A 27,778-nucleotide genomic window follows, 5' to 3' on the forward strand; every position below is an offset into this window, starting at 1 on the left:
ACCCGTTTCATTCATGAAAACAACAAATGATGTGTGATGTATTTCCATCTACAGTGTACCTTTAAACAGGGAATTCATGAGAGCACCATTTCCTGTCTTTCTGATGAGGACACCTCCAATCCCATAAAGTTATCTTGACATTTTCATATCTAATCCTATTACCAAATTGAACATGAACATATTTTCATATGAGTATTTAAGGTAATTTTGACAATTATCACCAAGAATTATGTAAACAGAATTACACATAATACAACCCTTATCTATATAAAGTATTGTCCAGAAATGCTTAATCTAGACCTACAACAAAAATGTCATGTAATTATGCAGTATGATATGCTTGTCTGCATCAGAGTGAAGAGACAGGTGCATCATTTGAAACAATCGTGGACCTGGAGGCTAAGCGCAGGTTGTTACTGTATCAGTCTGGCAGTTTCAAACATGTGCAGGCCCTTGTGGCCTTCAGTATATTATCTGTCATATTATCTTTATACGACTGGAATCTTTCCCATAATTTTTTTCTTCAGTACTGTTCGGGAATCATCCACAATCAACCATGTTACGATATCTTACAACTTCCCTTCCTGGTATTTCAGCACTTTGCCCATAAGAATGTCAACACCAGTCTTTACAAATAAAAACATCTCTCTGCACTATACACTTTGCTAACTGATTTTGTAGCGAACAACTGTGTACAGAGTAGTCTGTTTTGTTTTGTTTTGGTCAGACTTTGACAAAATGGGCCTGCAAGTTTAATTCAGCGGCTGAAAATTTTAAAGCCTGCAGGCGGCTGCAGGCCCTGAAGGCCAAATGGTAAATTAAAATAAGGCAAACACTGGACACATCCACTTTATAAAGCATAATCTGGTTCCATGGTACCTACAGTTCTACATGTGTACTGTTTTTGGTCCTAAGTTGGCAATTCAGGCAGCAATCGCATTTGTTACAAGCACTCAACTGTATTATGGTGAAAATGTGGACATTAGTTTCCTGGGATGTAGATAAACAAGCTTGATATATACAACTACATACAAGACCTCAGTAAAGTGATTAGCCCTGGTGGCAATGTTTGAAATATATACATATATACTGACATATGGATGAGTTTTTAAATAAGACTAGAAATGTATTCTTAACTTAAAGACACTGTAAATATACATTTCAATTGAAAATGAAATTGAAATGAAATTTTCAAAGAGGCAGTTTTAGTTTTATTTTAAATGTATAATTTTGGGATGAAACCATCGGATGAATTATTTATTAACTAGCCTGTAATAATGCGGCAATACAGTAGTGTGCCATGATACAAGGTTCTCACTACAGGGCAGTAAATTACAATTCCTGTATCACATGTGATATGGCATCTATAAAGTAATGTTGATGTTCAAACGTGTGAATAATAAATGAAAATGTTGTAGAATGAGTTCATGCAGATTTTTTTGGTATTTCCTTGCTGGGTAGAAATATGAGAATGTTCATGGTGTTACATGTTTCTCCCCTACTATATCCTGTGTTCACTGTCCAAAATGTAAAAACAAATGCTGCTAATCTCCTTTTCGGAAAACAAATTATGCAACACAAGTGTTTTGATTTAATCTAATATGGGGCTGCAGAGTTGTTTAACCTTCATAGCTTCCAGTGGGTTATGGAAATGAGTTATTTATTTGAAATAATACTCAAAGTCAGTTAATTCGGAGATACTGAACACAGACCGGAAGACAATATCTCAAAGTAGCTGTTTAACCTGAACAGACTGGAGTATCCCAATCCCAAATGGGGCATATTTTGATGGATATGAAGATGATGGACACTCTCCCTTTGACATATTTATGCTATGGTTTGTTTATATATTACTGTAATGGTTTGAAAAAGTCTAAGAGGATTCTGTTGCTTGGAGTTTCTTCTGTATGATAAAACTGTGAACACAGTATGTTATTGTGAGCACTGACATATATGGCAACACAGTCTCCTACAGACCTAAAGGTACATGAAACTAGTCATATAAAGTTAGGAGATGTTGAAAGTTCAACAATTTCTACTTTTACAATGGATACCTAGGTGGCATTGTATAACAATAAGGTGAGGCACCTTGAATTGGTTACTGCAGAGTGTAGAATGTGGTGTAGAAATGACATAATGTACATGACAAGTTACATGACACATGGTCAAGTGACACAACATGAGGTCATGACATATCAGATGTATTTGTATTTAGGTGTAGAAATAACAAGCATAGAAATATACAAAGACTCTGTCATCCAAAAAATAAACAAACTATTTATATAATTATACACAAACTGACAAAGATTGTTGTGAGTTGACCCTGTGTAGTTCCCAGATTATGTCATATATCAAGGAGAGAGACTACACAGTGGGATTACACTGCATGAACGATACAACAATGGAGCTCACTAGTAGACACACTAACACATGTAGACATGCCGTCCTCTGTGACCAGTTCCCCAACTTTGGCACAGGATTTGACTCTTTTCTTTACTTGTTACATGCTACACACGCACGCACGCACGCACGCACGCGCGCATACTCACACACACACACACACATATATATATATATATAAGACGACTGATTCACCTCACTGATGCTCCATTTTGCCAAAGTCACCTAATTCTGATCAACAGGCAAATGGTCTTTGTTTCAAGTGTACATATATATTTGAAAATATTCTGCACTACCAACATAACAGTACAGGCATTTCAAGAATATAGCCTTTGTATGATACAGACACTGTGATCAGCACCATCTGAGAATCCTGCCACTACTGTTTCCATAATTGTGTCGTCCATCTTCTTGTGTTATCCCACAGAAACTACAATAAATAATCCTACAGCTTCTCTCGTGACTAGATGAGCATCTCATGGGCTCTTCTCACAGACATGTCCGTCTACTTCAGTGGACAGTGGTGAAACCGATAGTACATTATGACCAAGATGTCACCTCATCTACTGGAGAATACAAAACTACATGTGTTTGAATCCCTGAAAATGTTTTGGCCCAGGAAATACTTGAACTTATTGAGCCATGTGTCAGTGCCCACAGCACACAGATCCTTTCTGTTCATATGGATTTCAGTCAATCATCATTTACACTTCATCTGCGTAAACTCTTCCAACCACTTTTGTTTGTCAGTCTAATGATATCACATCACTGTATAGGTTAAAAGTATGCTGTGAAGAACTTGTGGAAGATGGTGGCCGGAAGTTGAGCATTGAGGCTGACTGAGAGAGAAAATCAGGAATCTGAAATAGACATACAGAATATAACAAAACCTAAACAGAAATGATATATGTCATTTAATGTGTGAAAGAAAGCACTGTATGAAATAAGCCAAAATCCCAGCTAGATATCAGATTGTTAACTTAAAAAATGTTACCAGCCCAAAACGGATTTAACCAGACTAGACATGAAAATGTGGTAAATTGTCTTAGATGTATGGAAGATCTACATTTTTCTACCAGACCATTGGGCTGGCTACCTGTAAGACTGTGTATCAGAAATCTTCACTGTCTAAGGCTGTCGAACAGCCTTATTTCATACACAGGTGAAAGATAATATTTCCAAATTCATTTACGCAAATTTGCAGACATTGGGTAAGTGATTTTAATCAGACTTGTCAGCACAAGAATGCTTCTCGCAGACCACAGAATCAGTTGCAAATCTTCCATTCAAATCAAAGACCCGCAGATCCTAGTTTGTGGAAGGAACTCAGGTGTTATATCGGGTTGACCATACCTCTTATATCTTTATATCTGCCTTAACTGTACTTGAAGAGTATGACAAAAGGTAAAAGCAAATATTAGCATACAGTCATATGGTTGATTCACTCTCTTGTCAAATATATTGTTTTAATACCTTTTTCACCTGTTTATATGGATTGTACAATCCCACTAATAACATCTCTTCCTGAATACAATTGTCAGACAGAAAAAAAAGATGGAGGGTCCAGTGTACTCTGCTGAGGTATTTTAATCTAGGGAGCTTAATGAGCAACAAGTAGGTCTGGTCTTATGCACCTTCTGGCAACACCACAGCGATGGACACCAGAAATGGGCTTCACACATTGTACCTTGGGTCTTTGGCATGACCATCAAATGTTTTAACCACTCAGCTAGCCAAATGTCCCCTAGGGAGCTTTAAGCGATCACAAGAAATATCTGACCAGTGATCGATAGGCCGAGAAATGATCCAAATTGAGACATAATCATCAAAGTCTGGGGCCAGTTCTAATCTGCAGCGCCCACAAGGCAGAGTTTTCACAAACACCATTTCCTTGAAACTAAGGAAAATCCTGTGGTTTTTGATTCCATGGAAATCAAAACATCAAACCTTTTAAGATTGTGGTAATGACACGGATTCCTTGGGCTTTGTTGTTACATTTCAAACACTGTGTAGCCATGTGTGTACCCATATAATATATTAACAAGGGCAGGTGAGAGAGAAAGGTCATACTTACACCAACTTCCTCATCCGATGCTAGGATTGGCAAGAGGTCATCATCTAATAAAGAAACCCTCTACATTAACAACAAATGATTTCAACGTCAAATCACTCAATGAGTACGCAAAGAAATAAAACACTTTTGGTTCAACAACAATGATATGCAACAAGCCCCGCTGGGGCTACAGGGAAACTGATGGAAATCCTCTTTAGTATCAAGACTTATTTTTTCTCTTAAGTGAAAACAGCAATATTTGCTTTAGTTCTACTCCTAGTTTTCACCAACAGTGTAAATCCTCGAATAAATAGAACAAATTTTGTTTTTAAACAACAAAGCAAACGTAAAGGGAATATAAAATGAAGCATCCATCAACTTATCCTATAAATTTGGTGGAAAAGAAGAACACACAACCCATGCACTAGAACCAAGACATAACACGAACATAATTCACAGTACCTTAAACTTGACTTGGCAAGTATAAAACGCATTTACTATTTTCTGAGACAACACTGTTTCATTATGTTCAACTGGTCAAAGACAACTGTTGTCTGGAATTCCATGCTCTTGGAATATTATGATTATGATTTGAACTATGAATATCATTTTAATAACTTCAAGATCTGAACATGTTACAAAATGGCTTCTGATAACAGTCAACAAGGAAACAAGAATAAAATCAACATTTCAAATATCCAAGCTCATTCCCACACTTCCATAGTATGGTCTTTCGAGAAATAGAAAAATTTTCGTCAATTTTTCCCTTTCACTGTCTTGACTGCAAACTTCAAGAGAAGAAAGACAGGCATGTATGTGAACTTCAAATAACCTTAAAATGTTTAATCCTGAAATAAATAAAAGAAACCAAACAGTTCTGTACTAAGTTCACAGATTCTTGGAAGTCTGGGTGAAATGTATTTCAGCTGCAAAACAGTTTCACCAATGAGCCTGGTTGAATTGTTGCTGATGAACTCCAACAGTGAGAAAGAACAAGGTAACTGTGCTGAAGGGGCTACTCAGTATTGTTGTCCTGCATGTGTTAAGGTTGTGTAAGAGAGACTGGACATAATGAACATGGACTTATTCACTGGGTGGCTGGACCATGAAATCGAACATTCACTGTCAGGAGATGGATGTAAATATCTTGCACTGAAGGTTCAAACTTACCAAATGAAGGCACATTTGCAAAGGGATGGAAATTCGAGACCCCATTCCTGTTGAGACCTGATGCAAGAGACAATGGAGCTGGTCTGGGCATCGTCAGACATGATGACATTGGCACAGCCGCCATCATACTCAGGGGTGATGTCATCATGGGATGGACGTAGCCAAATGGGGGATACATTTTCGCTGTCGGTAGGTGAGTAGGTAACGGTCTTGGTACAGGTGACCGTTGTTTGGCAGGTGGTGAGGATACTTTTGTTGGAGACTCTCTTTTACAAGGAGAAGAGAGAGACTCAAGAGATTCGTGTTTAACTGGTGTGCCAAAATGTGTTGGGGACTGCAGATGAGATTCCAGTTTTGGTGGTGAGGCAATGTTGTTTGGTGACCGCAATCTAGAATGATAATCGAACAGCGAGGCTGAGCTCAAGTGGGAGGATTGGGGCCGCAGCCGACACAAGGTGTCCAGTTTTGGTGAGCTGAGGGGTGGTGAGCATATGCCCCGTGGTGACTCCAGTATCCGGGGGGAGCTTATGTGTGGTGGAGATCCCAGGTTGTTAGGGGTGCTCATGTTAGAGAGTGAGGGGGAGGTCGAGGGTGTTCTGTTAAAATAAAAAAGTCAGTATGAACAGGTGCTTTAAAAATTTTCATCAAAAAGTTGTGAATGTGATGTGTTTACAAAAAAATCATTCACTAACCACAGTTCATTAAATATGGGAATATACCCAAAACATGTTTCTCAAACGAAATTGAATATTGTGTTCAGAGGGCCTTTTCTGTAAATCCATCACAGACATCAAACACAATCCCATGACCAACAGCGAGACTCATCAAGTGCAAATGAAGACAACATAGCATTACTACTCTATGCGTATTTCGTTGTGCTCCTGGGATGCACCCCGCCGCTGGTAACACCTGGCCCGAGCTCTGCAATAGTTATACACACTGTATCATACACTTGGCTTATCACAACTATCTGCGTACACTCATCTTCAAAACAAAATACCTTGTCATTATGCAAGATGACAGCAGTTTATCTGCCATGGTCAGAAATTGTACACTGAAGCATTATTCAAAGTTAATGTTCTTTTCATGCATGCAACTGTCTGGTTGAACACTGCACTGAACTCTCCTGCATTGTCTGACTGGACACTGCATTGGAAAGTAATTTACTGAAACTCTCTGCGAGCAGGGCTGGACAGTTAGCACTAGTGTGGAACCTCTTCTGAGTGGCGTAACAACACTTATGTAACCTCCAATGAACATCTGCAGAACAAATGACGTGTTGAATCATGATCAGTGGAGTTCCAGTCTTGTCATAACCAGATCTTAGTGCTCTGTATTGCCACCATTAGATCGTATCAACCATTTGTGAGTTTTGACCCATGAAATGACCAACATGAAGTTGACCTCAAGCTTTACAGATTTAGCACAAAACGGGCGCCTTTCACATTAAATGTTGAAAAATATCTATCTAAAATTTGAAAACAAAACCAAAGTAAATTCTGTAAAAATTTTCCCAGTGACCAAGCACTTCCTCCAGGATATGAAAAGACTTTTCCATTTCTAATTTCTAAAGGTTATCCACTTGCAGTGAAAGATAGATGACAAAGTCACTGGAGATCAGGACCACTCCATGCTAACCTTGTACGATTTAAATGCATTCAGACTGTCATCTTCCATATCAGGTTAGAGACACTCTGATTGGTTGAATAAAAAGTGACTTGTAATTTGTTGTTTGCAGATGTGGTCGTGAGATCAATGATAAGATGAAAACTATCATCTAACTACTGTCATAAAGGTGAAGTTCTAAACAGCTCATTTGACCACAAGTTTGCAGGTTTCAAACTATTTTTTTCAAGTTGCTTCATCTGGACATGCGGCATCTGGATCACACATTTTTCTGAATGCAGTGAATGGTTTACTTCAACATTTATCACTCAACACACATAGTACCAGATATCAAAGGTTTTCACAGTCGTCTAATCTGGTGGAGCTGACCTTGTTATCTAACCTGTCCATAAACTTTGGAATTTGTCACTAGTAACATAGAGGACTAAAAATCACAGTAATACACCTGAGTGTTTGAACTGTGTCATGGATATAGTCTGGACATACACCCCAAGGAAGACTCAAAATCATTCATATTGCTAAATCTAACAACCTTACAAAGCAAAAGGAAATGTTTTATCAGCCAGGTCTTCATGTGAAAAGCATTTCAGGAAATAATACCATTCATTTGGGACCAAAGCCTGACAAAACTGAGCATGGCGAGACAGAGCTGACTAGTAAATTTCTCCTTCGTTACACATTGGGATGATAAAATAAATCTCCTCGAATGACAGGATTATGTTCAAATGTGTGGTCCCATGTCATTACGTCCGTTACTTTGGTGATGAATTTCTTGAGCAGATGTAGCAGACATATTACATGATGTATCTCTACAGAAAGACTCTGAATACACATGCAAAGTTGTTCTGGCTGTTGAGGTTTCATGTAACTGGTTCATATCTCATCTGAGGTGTGTGGAGATGTACGGAAGTACAAGAATATCCATTCTGTATTTAAAATCTGTCTTCATGAGCTTCCTTGACTCAGAACATGCTGTGAATCTAATCTTTGTTCAATGAAAAGTCAAACCTTGATAGTCCATAAACCTTTCATCTCGGAACCCTACCCTTTTTCCTACTACATGACTTTACAGAGAAAAAAGCAACTATTTCACTGTACTTGTAAATTCACAACATATAGAAACCTGCACTGAAACAGTGTTCATGTGTGGTTCATCAACTCCAATAAAGTTAAAAGCAAATATTCACTACATGTATATGGATGTGTTACGTGTGATTTGTACGAGAAATCTCAATTATTTTCATTAAGTGGCTAATTTTGTGTAATAATACCAGATTGTTGGGAAAATAAGTTCACCTGTTGTGTATACATTAACCAAAGGGCACTGGATGGTTCCTTGGTGGTGTGTGTGCTGCAACGGTGTATTATACCACACTGATACAAGCACTATACATTCCACCTCCTTCACAGAACTAACTACAACTTTGTGCCCAAATAAAAGACGCTTGGAAAGGACAACAGACAATGAAGGATCTGTTTTAATGATAACTTTAATTACACTTTGTACAAGTATGTTATAGCCCTTTACCAACTGATTTGACAAAGAGAAATGAGTTGGTTGGAGCCGACATAGGTGACCAGTGGATGTTATAGGCAAGAGATTATGTACAGTAGGAAATGTACACAGAAAATATTCTTCCTAGTGATTAATGGACAACAAGCAAAAAGCAGCGTCTTTTACAAGAGCACAAAATGCAAGCTAGAACTATTACTAACATCATCACAAATTTCCTGCACCAACTTCATGAGAACTGGATTGTTTTGATGAAACTGAACATTCTCAAGGTGGCATCTGTCCTTAAACTGGAACTGATGTCTTTGATATGGGCGGTTTTGTAATTTGGTTGGAAAAGGTATCACAGGAATGTTTTTGCTCAGATTAGAAAGAAATGCATACCTGTGAAGTTTTGTTGAACCCATGAAAAATGCCATGTTTAAGTTGTGATGATCTTGAGATGGAGAGATTTGCTATCTACAATGCATATTTCAAATTTGAAGCCGAACATTCGCCCCAACATAAATACCTGACACTATGTACATAATCTCTTTAGCTGAGACACATGAAAAGAATTGATGCAGTTGAGTGTGAACATACATGTGGCTAACAATGCATGCAAGTGGGAGCAGGGGGAGATTCTACACAACAGAAACAAGAGAACAGTCATTTGTCTGCTGCTGCTGCCACTGAAGAAGAACATAAAAATCCCCCTTCAACAATTACCGAAACAAAAGCACTTAATACGGTTTTGTGTTCATTCTGGATGAAATCTCCATCCTGCTCTCACATGTATCTGCTGATAATACAATGCATCAAACTATGAAATATATCTTGTGTAATCAAGCCTCACTCTTGACAAGTCAGTTTTTGCATTGAAGGATAATCCCACTTGTTCTTATGAGTTTGTTTTGACACAACTGAGAAAATATTATTATTGCTATCCTGCTTTTCCAAAAGCTTCTTAAGTCATCCTTTATTGGTGTGAAATATGGTGTAAAAGAAAAATGTTGTGATACAACCTCCTGCACTGACCATGTGTGCTATCATTAACGGTAAGATGTGTGAATATTCTAGGTTTGTATGCTTTCACTAGTATGTACAATCCACATCAACGAGTATGTACATTTCTACACAATAAAAAAACCCACTTGTACGTTCTGCATGTTCTTAACAGATTAAATCAACATACACTAATAAAACATTTAGACACTTGGCAATTCAACATACTAAGTGTTCACATAAAACATAAATATAGAACTCTATATTGCAGTCGTACCTACATTAGTACAATAAGACAAACAACAGGCCATCAAAATAATACTTATCTCCGGCAGTATGTAGCAGTTCTATTTGTCTTTCATAGATGTGAACTTCCATTGTAGTATGCAGTTGTTTGTTTGTGTGTTTGCATGTAATTTTTAGCACTTTTGCTGTCACGCTTTGGAAACCAATTTGCGGACAATGAACGGGTGGGTTAGTGACTAAGATAAAGGTAGCCCATAACATTGACAACATTGAATATTACTGACTTAATATGCATGTCATAAACAAAATGGCGCATGAACACACCATAAGCACTTGCAACATCTGAAAATTAATTTGGGTGGGTGAAGTTTTGATAGGGGTGGGATAGGATATTGCAGAATGAACATGAGTGTCAATGATTCAAAACAACTGTTTATATATTGGGGGGAGATACAGACCCACAAATGCTAAACGAAGTAGGCCATGAAAGTTATTCTGCTATGGTCTTTGTTGTATAGGCCTAATGGGGTAAGTATTCAAATTGTAAAAAATATTTGCACAACCATAAAAGAGATTGGATATTTGTCAAGGTATATACAGATTTGTAAGAAATTAACTGGAATTAGAATTAGATTTTTCATTTTCAGATCTTAAAGACTGAAATAAGTTCAAATTTTATACACATGAATGTGGAGTACAGAGTTTTGATTTTCTAAAAAAATATCGCAAATGCACAGCTCATTATGAAACTACACATTTGTCAAGGGTTCCAACCCTCTGTCCAAATATGCAGTGTTTGAGAAGCATCCCCTTTTGACCACCATCAGGCAAATTGAGGAACGTCTCCAGGTAACTCATTAGCTGGGACAGCAGTGGCCACCTGCTATGTTATTACAGCACCAAGCATAGCAGAGAGGTCACATAAAACACTGCTCTCATCAAATGCTACAGACATACCATTAAGAATTAATTCAGATCTACGAGTATAATTCCATGTCCAATGTTCTACCAGTCACAGGTTAACAGCAGGTTGGAGTAAATGTCTTGTAATCTTTAATACAGTTATGTTTTGGCTTTGTCAACATGCTGCCTTTGATGAATAAGAGGACAAAATATTGCGTAATATCAAAGTTGTTTATCAGGGATGAAAATGAAACTAGGAGAGACTCATAATGGAAACAGGGATTGAAATATTCTGAATGTTCCTTAAAAAAACCCACTTGCATTCAAAATAAATAAGCCAAATGACATCAGGCTGCACACAGACAGACAGCTGTCTTACTTGGAAGCGTGTGAACTGATACTCAAGCAGAGTGATAACCTGAGTTTGTTGTTTTTGTGGGTTGTCATTTCACCAAGATAAACCCTGAAGAAACTCCTCAAACTCACGATCTGATAATGCATCAAGATTTAGAGTCCCGTACTGATTGTGACTTGGCCCTTGTGTCTGAGATGATGGTATTAGGGAGGGAGGCCGGTGCTGGGGGATAGCTGGGGCAGGAATTGATGGGGCAAGGGGTGGAGGCAGGAGGGAAGGAGGGGGATTAGGCAGCATGCTGTTGGTTGGGAGCAGTGGAGGAACAGAGGGCATAAAACTCATGACATTTGCTGCCGAAGATGACTCAACTGACGAGAAGGAGGCAACTGAGTTGGGGGACGGGGAAGGTTGGGGTGAGGTAAGGGGAGACTGGGGGTTTGACTGAGTTGTGGATAGTGCCACCCCTGAAGGGCTGCTAGATACAGAGTGTGTGGAGCTCGCATGTGGGGGCGTCGGTGTGTCCAGGTTTATAACGGGGGGACTCACACACCCTTGTTCTGATGGTCGACTGCTGGATACGGATGCTGGGGGTGACGATTGATCATCATCTGAACTGTCAATTGTCAGGTCAATAATTTCGACAGATTTCTTTTTAGATGAACCTACAAAGAAAGAGGGAGAGGGACAAAAATTACATTAACACACAGTTACAATTTACTACAAATGAAATAGATATATCAAAAGGCCCTCTAAATTGTAAAACAAATGACTGAAATACTAAATAGTGCCTATCTTTGCAATTCACATTTCCATGTGCATCAAATGTCAAGTACTGCAAGGATGTCACTTATGTCATGAATTTGAAGCGTCAATATATTTTCTTGCTGTCTTATACAAACCTACATGATATACTCAGTGACTCAATGCAACAAAAACATTCACACTTCTGATGATTACCTCAATGAAGATGGGAGTCAGAAGGCCAAATTCAGTTTCAAGCATTCAGTAGACTTGCTTAGCACTTCAGTTATGTCTTCATATATCATTTTACCAATATACAATGAGGATCTAATGTGTACAAGCGGTTACCTTTGTCTGATGAGGGGGCAGCTGAGGCTGCTGCAGCCGATGTGGAGCTTGAAGCTTTAACAGAGGGACTAGATATCACATGTGTTTCCTTGCTGTGCTTCATGGGGCTCCAGCTGCCATCCTCATGGAACTGAATCTCACTTCCCTCAGGGGACTTCCGGAAGATCTCCACAAAATACCTACAACAGTTTAAAGTTCATTGTAGATTTACACATTATCAGTGTGGCTGTAATCAAATCAAAACATCTTGTGTATTCAGAATAGGATCAAAGATTATCACTGACTTGGAAAAGCAATAGACAATCGACTTTAAATCAAGTCATGACTGCTTAGAAAAATTTGGAACAGTGAAAAGGCCCCGAATATGAAATACTAACTAATAATGTAACATCACACAGAGACATCAACCATAGTGTTTCATGATAGGCTGGGACCCTGAAACAAGCAATCATAATTGGTGAACCAAATGAATGACATTATTGTTTCATGCACTGTGGTAGTAAGTCATTTGTGGTAATGTGTTTTCCACATTCTTTTTTGGGGGTACAATGATGAGACAAGAGTTTCTAAATCACAAAAATTCCCCTCTATCCTGCTGTAGATACTGCAGTTAGGAACATTTACTCCAATCTGAAACAAAGAACACTATCCACAGAAGCCAGCAGGTTGACCTCATACGTACCCATCTATTAATAGCTTGTCAAAAGGAGCAGGCTTATCACACACAGGGCACACCCATGTCGGCTTCTTCTCATTCATCATGAGGAACGTTGTGGCATCAAAACACTGGAGGTGGGTGCACGTACTTGCTCGACATGGAATCTGCATGCGCATTTTGCCCAACTGGAATCAACACAATCAGTTAATCTCTGCCAAGTGGCAACTAAGGCACCAAGCATGGAACCCTACACAACTGAATAACGATGTAAAAATTTAGGCAAGCCATTCTCACCATCCTGATACATTAAATAACATCAATGTGTCGCACATGTGAAAGTGAATGTGGTTTGATGCCTCACTCAGCATTAGGATGCCCTGTTGGAAACTTAGGTTAGATCAGACAATCCACTGATTGACACTGCAGGCAAGTAAGGCGCCGAGCCTGACAACCTGATACGCACAGGCACCAACTAGGTGGACTTTTCCATAATCATCTATGAAGGAGACAGGAATGTCTATGTAGGAACACCTTGAATGATATGGTGTACAACCAAAGATAGTTCTCTCACATCATCTCAGTGTGAATACTTACAGGACAGACCAGAGATACTCGTAGACTTGTGGTTGCTATTTCACTGTCTGGATCATGCGCCAGTTTTTCTTTGACTGAAACAAACAAGTCACAAAATTTGTTACATTCTACACTCAAGTTACTTGACAACTTGATTGTCTGCAATAATGATGTTGATGTGCACACCATAGTGATTTTGTTCCATAGTGAGGGGCTTATTTAACCTCCTTTTTTAGCAAAAATCTTGTGTAAGCCCGTTTTGTGTTTTATAAAAATAATGGTACACAAACAGTACTCCTTCGATCCAACATGCTCAGCAGTCACTGTGGATGGGAGAGGAAGATGTCAGATATATTGATACCAAACCGACAGCAGGTAATCAACCAATGACCCAAAGGAGTTTGAATGTTTGTTTCCAAAAAGAAACTTACTAAGCGCTCTTGTATGATCTGGATGTCGATTTCCAAACTGTTTTAACCTCTGTAACAATATATCCGATGTGAGTCTCCGCACCAAGTAAATCGCCAGACAGTAGCCCTGCAAAAAACAACAAAGGCATGAGATGTAGAACAAGGTATATGGATTCGGGTCTGTGGATACAATTCTAGTAACTAGGTATTAATTACTTCTGTCTTCAGTTTCAACAATGACTGCAGGCTACTTCCCTCTGCCCCAGGCATTATAGGCTTCAACAATAGGGTAAATCTAGAGAAGAAATCAACCTGCTGAAACTGGGGACATGAAGTTGCACTGTGGAACACTGATAACATTTTAACAATAACTATCATCCACACATACATATATATGCTTGCAACATGGATATTATTACATTTCGACTGGCTATCTGGCTAAAATGAAGCTAAACACAGCCAAAAAACAAGGAACATTTGCCAAAAATTTGTGGAGAGTGATTAACATATATTTCTAATCTTGAAGAGTATTGTCATCATTCATCATGATCCTCTCTAGTTTAGCAACTGAAATCAAGTCATGCAAAGGAACTTTTTTCTGATGACAAAGGTGCCTGAATACCAAGCACCAATGCTCCATTAATGAGGTTCCCACCACCCAACAATTACAACAGAACAGAATGTCAAATAAGGACAACAACTGTGCCATGCCAGACATGATTCCATTTGAACACGTCCTGAAACATTAGAAACCATTCAGATAATATCAAAGATGAAATTTTTAAAAAGCTTCATGGTTGTTTAGGTCTTAGTCTTATCTGGATGATAACTATGCATAAAACTTCAGTACAGCTCTTTCAAAAGCTCTTGTCCAAAACTCCAATCTGTATTATCAAAGTAAATATTATCTACCCACTGACTTTGTCATCAATGTAATGATGAAGCTCTTGTCTTTAAGAAAGTTAAACAAGTATCTTTACATACACATAATAACAAATATACACCACTAAAGTGTCAAGCCAGAATGACTTAATTGTAATTTGTAAAACACCCTAGAGATTCAACATTCAAGGACATTTGGCCGTTTTTTATTGTATGCTTGTTGTGTCAACAGTTAGTAGCAGTGAGGTGGAACAATGTAACATTTGTGGGTGACTAGTTATGTTCTGGGGTGTTAAGGAACAATGCTTAACTGTGCTGTGAGTTTTATTTCCCTATATACCTACCACCCCGTTTTCATTTTCTACCGACCATGACAAGTGAAGTTGTTGTGTAATATTCTCTATTTTGGATGTGAGAAAAGAAATGTCCAGTGGGCGCGCCACACATGGTTTGCTTCTATTGGTGATTATCTGAAAGAGAAGTACAGTTGTGGGACAGCTGTCGACTACACTATGACATACACCATGACGTACCCGTCCAAACTCGGAGGCCCATGAAACATCCAACTGATTAGATACGGTTGGTGATAAGCGACATATGGAGGTTATGTCGACTGACCTGCCCGGTCGTTTGGGTTCTATACCTGGTTTACTTGTGGGAATGGGATTCTGAAAAGTAGCAAATGTTGATCAAACAATGTAAAAGCATACATGAATCAGCACTAGTGTCATAGCACAAACCATCTGCATCTTTCTGCCATCGTAGGTTGTGTAACCTTTTGAGGAGTAAATGTTTAACACACGCTACCCTGGTAAATTCTACAGCAACAACATGGAAATACCAGCGGAGGCAATCAGACATACATATCAGCATAACATGGTATCAAAATGATTTCAGTTATTTATCAGTTTAAGAATTTATTATTTGTTTTTTTTCTTTATTTAATAATGTTTCTTGAAGCCAATGATTTGACTACCATTAAAATGAAAATGCGACTCAGAACAATACTTAACTATTAGAAATATTTCTCTAGAAATTCCAAGAAACACTTACTGGCAATGGTGCCATTTTTCCATTGACCCGCACACAGATGCTAGGAGGGAAATTGTCCTCTTGTTCACAACTTGTTTCTAGCAAACAAAACCTGCAACAAATATCACAGTACTTACATGGGAACCATTTGGGTGACTGAATAGGCCATAGTAACCGGCATAAAATATGGTATTTCACTTAAGTTCCAGACATACCTGAGCTGTACTTGGACTGTATATTCACACTTGGCCCCTGGCCGGAAATCCCTACAATAAGATAATAGACATTTAGATACACTGGACATATATATAGTTTAGTATCGTAACACTGAAAACTAACAAGAAGACAAAATCATCAATATCCCTCGTAATAGTAAAATACTCTTCATGAATCTCTACAAGTTATGATTATGTCAAATGTTCTGTCCTGTCATGTTTGTAGCAAAGTGGAAGGAGAGCATTGAAAGTTATTAAAGGTCTGCTCCAGAAAGGAGCAATACCATGTTGCCATGGAAACAAAAAAATATTTCAATCAGAATTCCAAAGCTACCATAAGGCACCACTAGATATGCACATGTAAGAAATAAGGTGAAGAAACAGTGAGCAGCTTAAAGATTCTGCAACATATGTCATATTTGGGATTTCACTTTCTCAGTAAAGTACAAATTCTCCCATCCGGGATTCGAACCCGCACCCTCAGAGTCAGGCACCTAATCGCCAGCACACAAAGTCAGCCGCCTAGCCTGCTCAGCCACTGCAACTTCCACAAAATGAAAGTCGGACAACTGGTAGTCTAGACTGCATACTTTGTGTACCCCTCTGATGGGTGTAAATTGGCACGGCTCCCACGGCCGAAAGCTATGATTACACGATGCCATTTTCGAAAGTGGTCAAATGCAACATGTCATATCTGGGTGCGGGTTCGAATCCCCTATGGGACTCAACCAAAAAGGTACTAGAATTTGTACTTTACTGAGAAAGTGAAATCCCAAATATGCCATATGATGGAGATCTACTCCAGAAAAAACAAATGTGCACGGAGGGAGTCCGTTTTAATATCCCCATAAAACATGTTATAGGGGATACCTTAATGTTGTGAGTCAAGATAAACCCCAGGCAGACAGTCAAAAATGAACACATCACGTGAGCTTTATCACCTTCGTTGTGTGGGTGTCATAACTCCAGAAGGTGTCAGGTCAACACCAGCTTCAGTCAACCAGTCAAAGGATGGAAGCTACGCTAGAACTGTTGTCATTAATGTTATACCCATCTGGGGCTATTCCAATCATTTGATGTCCTCACCCTCCTCTGGACACAGCCAGCACACCACAGCTATTCCACCATTCCAGTCTGACCCTACCTATCTTCAGGCTGCTCCATCTCAAGACAAGTCAGATGTTATGTTTCACCAACATTCCCCATTTAACATATTCAATCAGAATTCTGTCAACATCAACTCTTGTGAAGATACTCCATCAGTTTCATGTCCACCTACCTTGACATGGCAATATCTTGTGCTTGCTGAGGTGTCAGGTGAAAGACAAAGAAGGACTCTTGGAATCTGCCATTGTTCTTTGGAACTGTAAAGAGATTTCATACACTGGCAACAGGAAGCTTAAGACAATATAACCTCCTCTAGATATAAGGACAATGATTACTAATCAAGGAACTATGTATTGTGTTTTCTTAAAACATTGAAACTCACAAAAATGTATCAACTGCCCTCTATAATATGGACTGCAAGAGCATGATGTACTGAAACTAACTTTACGTATCACCTGACACAATTTCACGTTCCCAAATATTAAATCTTTACACTATCCATGAAGATCTGGGTTAGAATTTGTCTTCAGTAACCTATACTTGTCGAAATAGGTGACTGATCAGGTGGGCAGGCTCGCTGACTTGGTTGACATGTTTCATCGTATCCCAATTGCTACTGATTTTTTGTGCAGACTCGATTATTTACAGACTGCTGCCCTATAGCTGGAATATTTATGAGTTTGGCATAAAACAACAAACCAAACCAAAACATCTTTACACATGATAAATTTCTTTTACCTCAACCCTTGCTCTTTGGGTCAAAGTCTTACGGCTGCATATACTTGACAATACATTGTGACTATGTATTTAGTGACTGAGACTGTGCATACATTCTGCAGCAGTCACGGCTACGATGATGTATTTAACTTACCTAGACTAGTTGGCTTCATCAGTTCAGCAAGGACGTCATAGAAAGGCAGGTGCTTGAATCGCACATCAGGGTGGACGGGTAGGCCTGAAGGTGTGGGGTCTGGATGACTACTTGACAAGTGTTTGTTACTGAAGTCTATGGGACCTGAAACATTCAGAACAACACATGTGAGAATGGCAACTCGCTGTTCAACATGAACCTGGGACTGACTGAGTGAGTAGGCCATGTCTCTGATAAGATAATGGCCCTTCCTAGATGAAGGAAAACCAAGTTCCATGGATAGTCAACTTTATTGCACTGGGCGCGATATTTTGATGTAGGTACTACCACTGTTATCAACAGCCTCTTGCCCCTCTGACCTATCACAAAACGCCAACCATGTGATGAATACATTGAGAAAACTGTAGTAAAACAAAGTTCTATGGATAGTCAACTTCATTATTGGAATGACTGCAACGTTTTGTTGATAATGGTGTTTGTGCCTACATCGAAACGTCACACCCATTGCAATTAAAAAGTTGACAATCCACAGAACTTGGGTTTCCTTCACTTTCAAAATTGAAGAATTCAATAGTGTATGCCTATAAATTATTGTTGTCATTTCATACTGTCAGCAAACACTACTGTTTTGATCTGACAATCTGAAATTTAACAAAGGTGATGGTCTGTAAAATTGTATACCTCTCTCATATGTAACTTCCTGTATGGCCACCAGAAACTGGATTTCCCAAGTCACTTTTTTAAGACTTCCAGCAATCAGCACAAACAAAGGACTCTTCAGAAATCCAAGTATGGCATTTATGATGTATAAATTGCCACAAACAATGTCACAACGTTATTGCATTACAATTGTAAAGAATGGTCAGTTGGCAGTAAAATAATATAAACTAAACTGACTGAAAGTTCCCATACAATAACTGAGACATTTTACTTAACAAAATTCTTAACATATACAAAAACACTTGTTCCAAATATAGTGTATAGCATGATGATTAAACAGTGTAATTCAGTACAGATCTGCGGAACATAGTGTTACATGCTCACACAAATGTTATAGAGTGAGGGTAAGAGCATGATGATTCATTATGGACTATATTATTCACGTATCCCTCTGAACAGCAGTTGTTTTACATTTACATATACACAGAAAATATGTAAATGGAATGGTTTGTATGTCCTAAGTTTTTCAACACAGCCATGTGGGTATATCTACATATTGACCATTTTGATGTCGGGTTGTACAGGTGACATCTCTGAAATTAATATTGAAGACATTAACTTTTCTCCTACTGAGGTTTTTTCCAGGGATATTGAGCAACTCTGTTACTTCTTGTCATTCAAAAGCTATGTTTGTACCATTGTACTTGTCACATATATTTATGTGAGGGACACAGGGTAATTGAAGAGTATTTTGAACATGTTTATTCTTGTCCGGTCTATATGTTATTAAGAAGATGGTGATAATCCAAATCTGTGGCCATGCTGGTAAGATGACAGCTAATCTAATACAAGTAAGAGATGACATTTAAAGCAAGGCAGAATGCCAGAAGACAATTCAATTACTACTGAGATACAGCGAGACTGTGACACACTATAGTCAATTATCTCTTTTCATAGTTGGCTACCTCGGGCTACATTCCTAATTACTTGATGCTCTAATGGGAAAAAGATCAATGTGGCTACTCCATGCGATACGTTGATTCCATATTGGTAGTAACTTGACTGGTTGTTCATGATTGATGCACTCCCACATTCAGGAGAAATGCCAACACTGACCGCATGAAACATTTGTACTCTCTTCATTTCCTTTGTGATCAAAATATCTTTAAAAATATATATAATGAAATAAAATTAAAATAATAAAATAAACTAAAAACTACTAATAATAAGTTCTCTTTCATTTTATTTATGATGAAATATCTGACCTACCTTTAGAAACAAACAAATGTATCTTTTCATGGGACTCATCAGGGAGTCCCGTGTCTAAACATGAAAGGCAATTTGGAGAAAATTAAAATTATAGTAGGAGACAACAAAAGAAATTGTCGAATCCCTTAATGCCAGATTAAGAAGTGTGGCCCAAAAGGAAGAAAAGATGGGAATGGAAAAACAAATTTATCAAACAAAATAAACTTTTTAGAAATAATGAAAAGCAATTCTACAGGCAACTTTTAGGACAAGCTGTTGATGGTGATGTTGATAAACTGCATCCCATGGATGACAAGGAAAGGTTCTGGAAACAGTTGTCTGTATCAAGTCTTTGAATGTCTGTAACCAGGAGGCACTTGTGATTATGACCATGCAATGCATGACAAAGTAACTAAGTTGTTTGTCTGTTTCATCTCACCAGAATGCCTTAAGAATGTTATCAAAAAGTCTAAAATCTAATGCAACTCCAGGGCCTGATGTCATTCAAAACCAGTACTGGAAATTGTTCCCATGTCCAAACACCGTTACTTCATTTTTTAGTTCTCTTGTGGACACAGGTGACATTCCTACATGGTTCTGCAAAGGTCGCGCAATACGCTTTCCAAAAAAAAGAAGGTATGACTGATCCCTTAAACTTCCACCCTATCACATGTAATACACAATACAAATTAATCACAGGGTGTTTGGCTAACCTTGTCATCTTACTGCCCTTCCAATTTACAGAGAGCAGAAGGGGGTGAGAAAAGGATGATGGGGGTGAAAGGACAACCTTCTTGAGGAGAAAATGATTTTGAAAGAGGCAAAACTGTATCACCACAACCTTTCCATATGCTGGATTGACTACAAAATAGCAGATGAGCCTGTCCCTCACGAATGGATTCTGAAGTATCCCCAGTGTATTGACCTCCCTGAGCGACTACTTGATTTACTTAAGTCTTTAATGAGATGCTTGTCAACTTGAGATGTACTCACAAGGGCAGGTGAAGACTTCGGAATCTATTCCAGTCAAAAGGAGAATATCTTCAGTCCTTTGCTTTCTTGTCTGTCTTTAAATCCTTTGATTTTCTGCTCAATAGGGACCTCCTCAGCACTGATTCCCAACACCTCTTACTCATCTCCTTTACACTGATGACATGGAGCTCCTTGCCAAAGGAGACAGCAGTTTAAGCAACAGGTTCCCGTCAAGTCGATATTGGCATGACATTTGGACTCAACAAATGTAATACTCTTCATCTTAAATGTGGCAAGGTAACTAATAATGCATCGGTCAAGTTACAAGGGGGATGAGTTATTGAGCATCTTGTGGAAGATCAGGTCTACACCTATCTTGGAATGCAAGTTTGAAACAAGCTCCAGAATGCCCAGATTTAAGATAAACTTCGGGCATAAATTTTGTTTAAAGAAAATCTGGAGTTCAGAGCAAAATGCTCAAAACAAAGTCAAAGCCCCCAATACTTTTGCTGTGCCAGTCCTGTCCTATTCTTTTTGAGTAGCTGATTGGACAAAGCAAGACACCGAGAGTCTTGACCGCCTGACCAGAATGGATCATGTCTGATAACAGAGCCCACCACCCTCATTCCTCTCTTAATTGTTTATATATGCAAATCAATTTTATAGGTTGGGATTTGATTAATGTGGAGGCTCTTCATAATAGAAGTTTTATGTGTACTTTTGCACATATTTATATATCAGATGATCTTCTGGTGATCCAGATCAAGTCTCATGATGAAAGCAAAGAATTCCACAGTTATTTTAAGTGTGCCAAGGTTGTTGGACAGAATCTGAAATTTGTTGATTTTGTTGATGGTGATGTACTGCTTGATGGTACAGCATTGGGAGTAAACCAGGTGAAGTTGTTTACCAAGTTTGGTCCTTTGTAGAGAAGTTTCCTACGAAGCCACTGCATCGTGTGGACATGCACTGTGTGGAACAGAACAGCAATCCAACCAACTCTTGCGCCTATCGGCTGGTCTCAAATGTGAAACTGAGGGTCACTTCCCACTCGCAATCACCAGAGTGTGATTCTTAATCAAAAGGTTAACATGTAATGTTAACAGCATATCTGAAGAGACATGATAGCATGGCTCACTGCGTTTACAATCATCTCCACCATGCATGTGGATTTGACCCCGAGGTCCACCCATGGGACGACCCTGAATATGTCCTGGGCACCATGGAAAATAATGCTTTTAAATTTCTCTGGAATAGGCCCATATACAGCCTGATGAATTCCAGCCAACAAACCTGATCTTGTCCATTTTCGTTTTGATAAAGCAAATGAATTTATTCATATCATTGAATTTCTGTCCCTTTAGCAGCAATGTGATTGACAAGATTCAGGAAAAGCATGATAAATATGCAGAAATGTCTTGTTTACATCCCAAGTACACAGTCATCAGACTCCCCATTGTTCTCTGTGCCCTTGGTTTGCTACCTTCTGATGTCTTGGCGTGGATCAGGAGAGTGCTCGGGTTCTGCACCGGGAACACAGCCCTTCTGACAATCTGGGTAATGCAGAAGGTTGCATGTAGAGGGGGCGAGGGCCCTGAGTTGATGAGAAGCGTTACCAACCTGACTGTGCCAGGAGCACCTGACCCCTCGCTGCTGCATTTCTATCTTAATCTGTAAAATGTAATAATAAACAATATCTAATGTGTATTTATCATGTGTGCAGTTCAGACAGATATGCCGGCTCAAGATGCTCCAAGTGGAAATATGTACAGATAAACATCAGAGGAGGACGTGTTCAGAGGATTTAAACGTCACTGGTATATTTGGAGATCAGAATGATCTTTATTCTTGATTCGATTTGCTCTATGTTGGACTAGAGCTATTTCTTCCCTCACATAATTTAACCATACCTAAGAAAAGCAATATTTTATTTTACAGCTCACTACAAAGACAAGACGATGACATGGTCATCCAGATTCTGCTCGAGGTAAGCTCCCACATTAAACAGGCAGAGATTCACTGGACTTCACCAGTAGAGTTATAAACATTTACCTCTACATAAAAATTTATATAAAACTGATTTGAAAAGTCAGAAATGAACAGAAAATGTTTCTGAATGATGTAAATCATTCAGTTTCCACTGTTGGCACTCCTCTTGAGATAAAAATTATGGCATATTCATTATGATGAACACACAATTGTTCCATGTCCACTGAATTATCGCCTATTCAACTCGTGCCAACAATGGGCATGCGAGACGTTTGATACACATTTTGTCCACTAACTGACATACGCAGGGGAAATACCAGGTTATCATTGTTTCACAGATCACACAACCCAATAACCACAAGCAGAATCTAATCCAGGAGAGCAAATTCTTAACTGTAGTATAATACCACAGTTCGCTCCATGTGTCATTCTGCGAAATATCCTTTGAAATCTTTCCTACTTATCTATGGAGTAAAGAGTGCAGGATTCAAATGGCCAAGATTTTAAACAATATTAATGAATTAAAAAGATGTTGTTTTCTTGATTCTTGTTCTATCCTGGAATAGATCCTATACAAGCAACATATAAGGCATACATGATAACAGCAAAGAGGTGCTTTACAACAGTATAGGCCGGAAAGGCAAAGATAAGGATAAGCTTGATGAAGTATATTTCCTGAATTGTGACATGAGAAAATTATTGTAAAAATGTTACAGATGAGATAGTGATAACCATGACCATGACCCTATAGCAACCCTTGACCCAACACAGACTGACCATGATATTGATGATCAAGATCACTCACCTGCAGGGTCAGAGGTGTAAGTGCCGTAACCTGAAATGAATGTTAGGTAAACAATTGTTAATAATTTGCCTAAATTTCAACTGTCAAAATGTGCAGAAAGAAATTGTACAAATGTAGGAAAACATAAAACAAAAACTAAACAGAAACAAAGTGTAAACATAAACATCATGAGACACTGTGCCTCTGGTTGATTTATCATGGAGGTAAGGACAACTGTTTCAAAGTCAAATACCTGTACCTGTTTAGAAGCTAAACCCTTACAAAATCTCATTCACTCATGCTTCAGAGTATATATGTCCCTTCCAAACTGACAGAGGTACTAAAGCTTACTCTGGCAACATTGTTATGACAAACAAAAGTGAAGAAAAGAAGAACCAGTCAGCTACATGAAAAGAAGTTTGCACACTTGACACCTGAAACACAGCATCACTTAAAAGAAATCTGAAGGTTATATACATGCAAAATGCAGGTAGGTTGTAAGGGTGTCATGATTCACTGATATTCTGAGTTAGACATTTTCATCAGTTTCCATAGTATAGGCTATAGTGCGGCGCATTTCAACAATGTCAAAAGAACATAATGCTGCTTGATGAGTGCCTTGAATTATCGTCAGGCCATTTCAAGCAAACATACCGACTTTGAAGACCCTAGACTCTTATTGATCATGTCAATAAATATTTGAAGCAGATCAAATCTTGATCACTTTGGTCAAAACAAAAGTCATCAAAAGACAACAAATCACTCAGGCCCCTACAACTTTGTGAAGAATAAATCATCTGATTGATGTAAACTGTCCAAACTGATAAAAGTATTCCTACTTCATCTGTGAACAATAGTCTGCAAGAATATTTATTCAGCTACAAAAATATCAACGATTTGGGATTCTGAACATTGTATTTGTATGTTATGCCATTTTCTGCATGCATAGATATCAATTGGTGGATGTCATATAACAATGGCAATTTTTAGGTCAACAATAATCAGCAACAGTTTACATTAGCTCTTGCTACATATGCATTAGGACTGCAATGAGGGAGTGAGTGAGTGAGTGAAGTTTTACACCACTTCTAGACTTATTCCAGCAGTATCACAGGAGACAACAGAAAACAAGCTTCACACATTGTACCTATGAAGGGAGACAAACACAAGTTTGCTGCATGACAAGCCAATGGCCACCCGATCACCAATGCAATGGATGTTGTACAAACATATAGTAATGGTGAAATAAGGTTGAACATACTTGAGAACATTTGATTACACTCATGTGTTTCTATAGTGCTAGCCCACTGAGATACCATGCTGCAGCATGAACACCCCAATCATACACAACAAACTGACTATCAGGCCAACTGATCCTTGTTGTACCCATTAATGCCAAGTGCCAGACAGGGACCAACAAGTACAAAATGTCAATAGCTTTCGGTAGGACACAGCTGAGGATTGAACCTGCATCTTTCTGATCTTCGGGCAGATGGTCTAACCAATAGGGATGAAACATACACTCAAACCATGGTACTGTATGTATTGCGATTCAAGTCTTCAGTTCAGTCTGTTTCAGTTCAGTACGAGACGTGAACATAATGCAGAAAATTGCCAAACTAAACCTTACAATGCTTAATAACGTGGAAAAACTGAACCATAATCTTTGTTATTTTGAACAAAAGTGTCATTATATAAATTATATAAAAGAAATTAAATAAATTAACAAAACACATAAGAACTGGATAGGAAATGGAAGGCTTATACCAGGACTGTCTACAACAACGAACAATCCATCCAAATTACAGTCCGGGGAAAGGGACATGATGTTCCACATGATTGACTTCACGCCCTTGGTGCTCGCAATTAACAAACCAATTTAAAACACAGTGTGATATCTACAGTGCACCATGTTTATTGTATCCCCGCTAAGTAATGAGTAAGTCTGTCGGCAAGAAGGTCGGCCTTCAACCAAATACGATGGACAGGTGGCATCTGTACATCCCGTTTTTTATGAGCTCTGCGTCTGTTGACTGACTCCATTGTGGTAAAGATTCTGACCTCCATTAATGTTGTCAGTCAGTGTAACCTGCACCATAGCATATGCCATTTTGACAGTGATAACAATACTTTCCTGGTCTATTATATGTTCCCAAATAATTTATGGTTTCAACAGGGTTTCAATAATCGTGCTACTCCCAATTTTGCAACATAATTTCCGAGATTTATTTTGTTTTGTGGCATGGGAAACTCCAAAATGGCTATCTGTCCACTTTCATAAAGTAAAAATAATAGTTTGTTTGCAACCTTAATTCTCTTAAGAAATTGTTAAAAAGACAAAGTTAATTAATTTCCTCATGATACGCGTATAACGTAAAATAACAGTCTGTTTGCAATCGTAGTTCTCTTACAAATTGTTAAATAGATTAACTTATTTCAACTACACCCAAATTGTTAAAAAGACAAACTGCATTCATTTCCTCATGATACACACATAACGTAAAATGTTAAAAAAGTTAACTTAATTCATTTACTCATGATTGACTAAGTCACTAGGCAAACATTCTCTTTAACACCGTCACAATTTGTTGACCACTTTATGTCGATACTCCCGGTTTTTACTCTGTCGACGATAAGCAACATCATAATTTTCATTTGTCGACAGATCAAGCTGACACCAAATAGAAAGTGAATCTTCACACAATCATCCGTATTGAGTGGTTAGTGTTGATAATGTTTTTTTAATTGACTGGACTAAATATAACACTGATACAACTGCAAAATTAAACACTGATTACTCAGTATATCGAATTGCTATTACATTTGCATAAGACTTGGAACTCATTCGATCTTAATTCCAATAAGCTTATCTGTTGAACATTAATTCAATAAAAAGTATGAATTCTCAGATATGTATAAATTTGGAATAGTTGGAATAACCATTTCGAGATTCTAAAATAGATTTACTGAGAACTATGAACAAGTTTTGCCATGTCATGTGACAAAATTTCTCTGTTGATATAATACGTTCTCAGTACATTTTCTTGATACTTTTTCATAAAATGTGTTATGAAGACACAAGTTTTTTATGGATGACATCTTCTTTATTGTGAAGAGTCACGATGTTGCGAAGTATATTCTTACTTCTTCATCAGGTGAATGAAACAATGGAGTACAACGAGCTATTTATGTACATGTAGGAACAACAACAGTGTGACAAAGGAAGCCAGTAGTTAATTGGTGGATGGACAGGAGTGGATGCCAGGAGGGTTGTTTACCCAAGCATGATTGGTAAGACAAACAGTAGGAAGCCAGATGGGGTGGGGTATAATGGACAAGGGAAGCCAGGGAGTGTTAATCCAGGCATGGGTGATGTGGTAACAGTGGCGGCATGTAACAAGTAGTAAGATGGGAGTGGGCCTTATTGGCAGTAGGTACAAGGATGAAGTGGGCAGCAATGATAATGAATTATCAATAAGTCCCAAGCGCTAGGGAGATGTGTTCCTTGGTCACGGTTGATATCTTCTTCTGATGTCTATGGCCTCTTGCAATTTCCTTTGCCGCCAGTTGCTGACATATAGGGCCTTGGTGGCTTCCCATGTGATGGTGTGGTCCTGGTTCTTGCTGGTGTGTTCGGAAACAGCAGATTTGAGGTCAAGTTTGTTGACGGATGCCCAATGTTCTTTCAGTCTTGGTGTTGAGGGGCCCAAGGGTTTTGCCGATGGATGTGTCACCACAATCACAGAGGATTTGATATACGCATCCTCTGGGGTTGGGTGTGGAGTTACTGGTGCTGTTGGCGTGTAGGAGGCATTTCATGGTTTTGTTGCTGGAGAAGGTGACATCTACGTTGGCTTTCTTTTTCACTAGTCAAGAGATTTGATGGCTGACAGGACCTAGGTAGGAAATGGTGATCCTGATGGGTGATGAGGCAGCTTGGGGTTTAGGTTTTGAGGACTTGATGGTCTTGTTGATGATTCTAGAGACTAGGTATACAGCGTAACCATTGATGGAGGTGAAGGTGTCATTTAGGCACGT

General features: G+C 38.6%; 1 protein-coding gene across 2 annotated transcripts in view; it reads right to left on the reverse strand.

Moving 5' to 3' along the window:
• Window positions 1-514: 514 nt before the first annotated feature.
• Window positions 515-27,778, reverse strand: part of LOC137277311 (E3 SUMO-protein ligase PIAS2-like) — a 41,530-nt gene continuing 14,266 nt past the window's right edge. Inside the window, exons 4-17 of one of the 2 annotated variants that reach the window (XM_067808980.1) lie at window positions 23,762-23,791; window positions 18,088-18,231; window positions 17,389-17,473; window positions 16,110-16,160; window positions 15,916-16,006; window positions 15,396-15,530; window positions 14,002-14,107; window positions 13,592-13,665; window positions 13,022-13,182; window positions 12,340-12,518; window positions 11,801-11,912; window positions 5,624-6,219; window positions 4,475-4,518; window positions 515-3,260 (exon numbers count right to left, since the gene is read on the reverse strand). In XM_067808980.1, the coding sequence (XP_067665081.1) occupies window positions 3,147-3,260; window positions 4,475-4,518; window positions 5,624-6,219; window positions 11,801-11,912; window positions 12,340-12,518; window positions 13,022-13,182; window positions 13,592-13,665; window positions 14,002-14,107; window positions 15,396-15,530; window positions 15,916-16,006; window positions 16,110-16,160; window positions 17,389-17,473; window positions 18,088-18,231; window positions 23,762-23,791 (1,922 nt within the window). In that variant the 3' untranslated portion in view covers window positions 515-3,146. The remainder of the gene's footprint in view (window positions 3,261-4,474; window positions 4,519-5,623; window positions 6,220-11,800; window positions 11,913-12,339; window positions 12,519-13,021; window positions 13,183-13,591; window positions 13,666-14,001; window positions 14,108-15,395; window positions 15,531-15,915; window positions 16,007-16,109; window positions 16,161-17,388; window positions 17,474-18,087; window positions 18,232-23,761; window positions 23,792-27,778) is intronic. The other variant, XM_067808981.1, reaches the window with a different exon arrangement.

The sequence above is a fragment of the Haliotis asinina genome, chromosome 3 (genome assembly GCF_037392515.1).
Source record: "Haliotis asinina isolate JCU_RB_2024 chromosome 3, JCU_Hal_asi_v2, whole genome shotgun sequence".
Taxonomy (NCBI): domain Eukaryota; kingdom Metazoa; phylum Mollusca; class Gastropoda; order Lepetellida; family Haliotidae; genus Haliotis; species Haliotis asinina.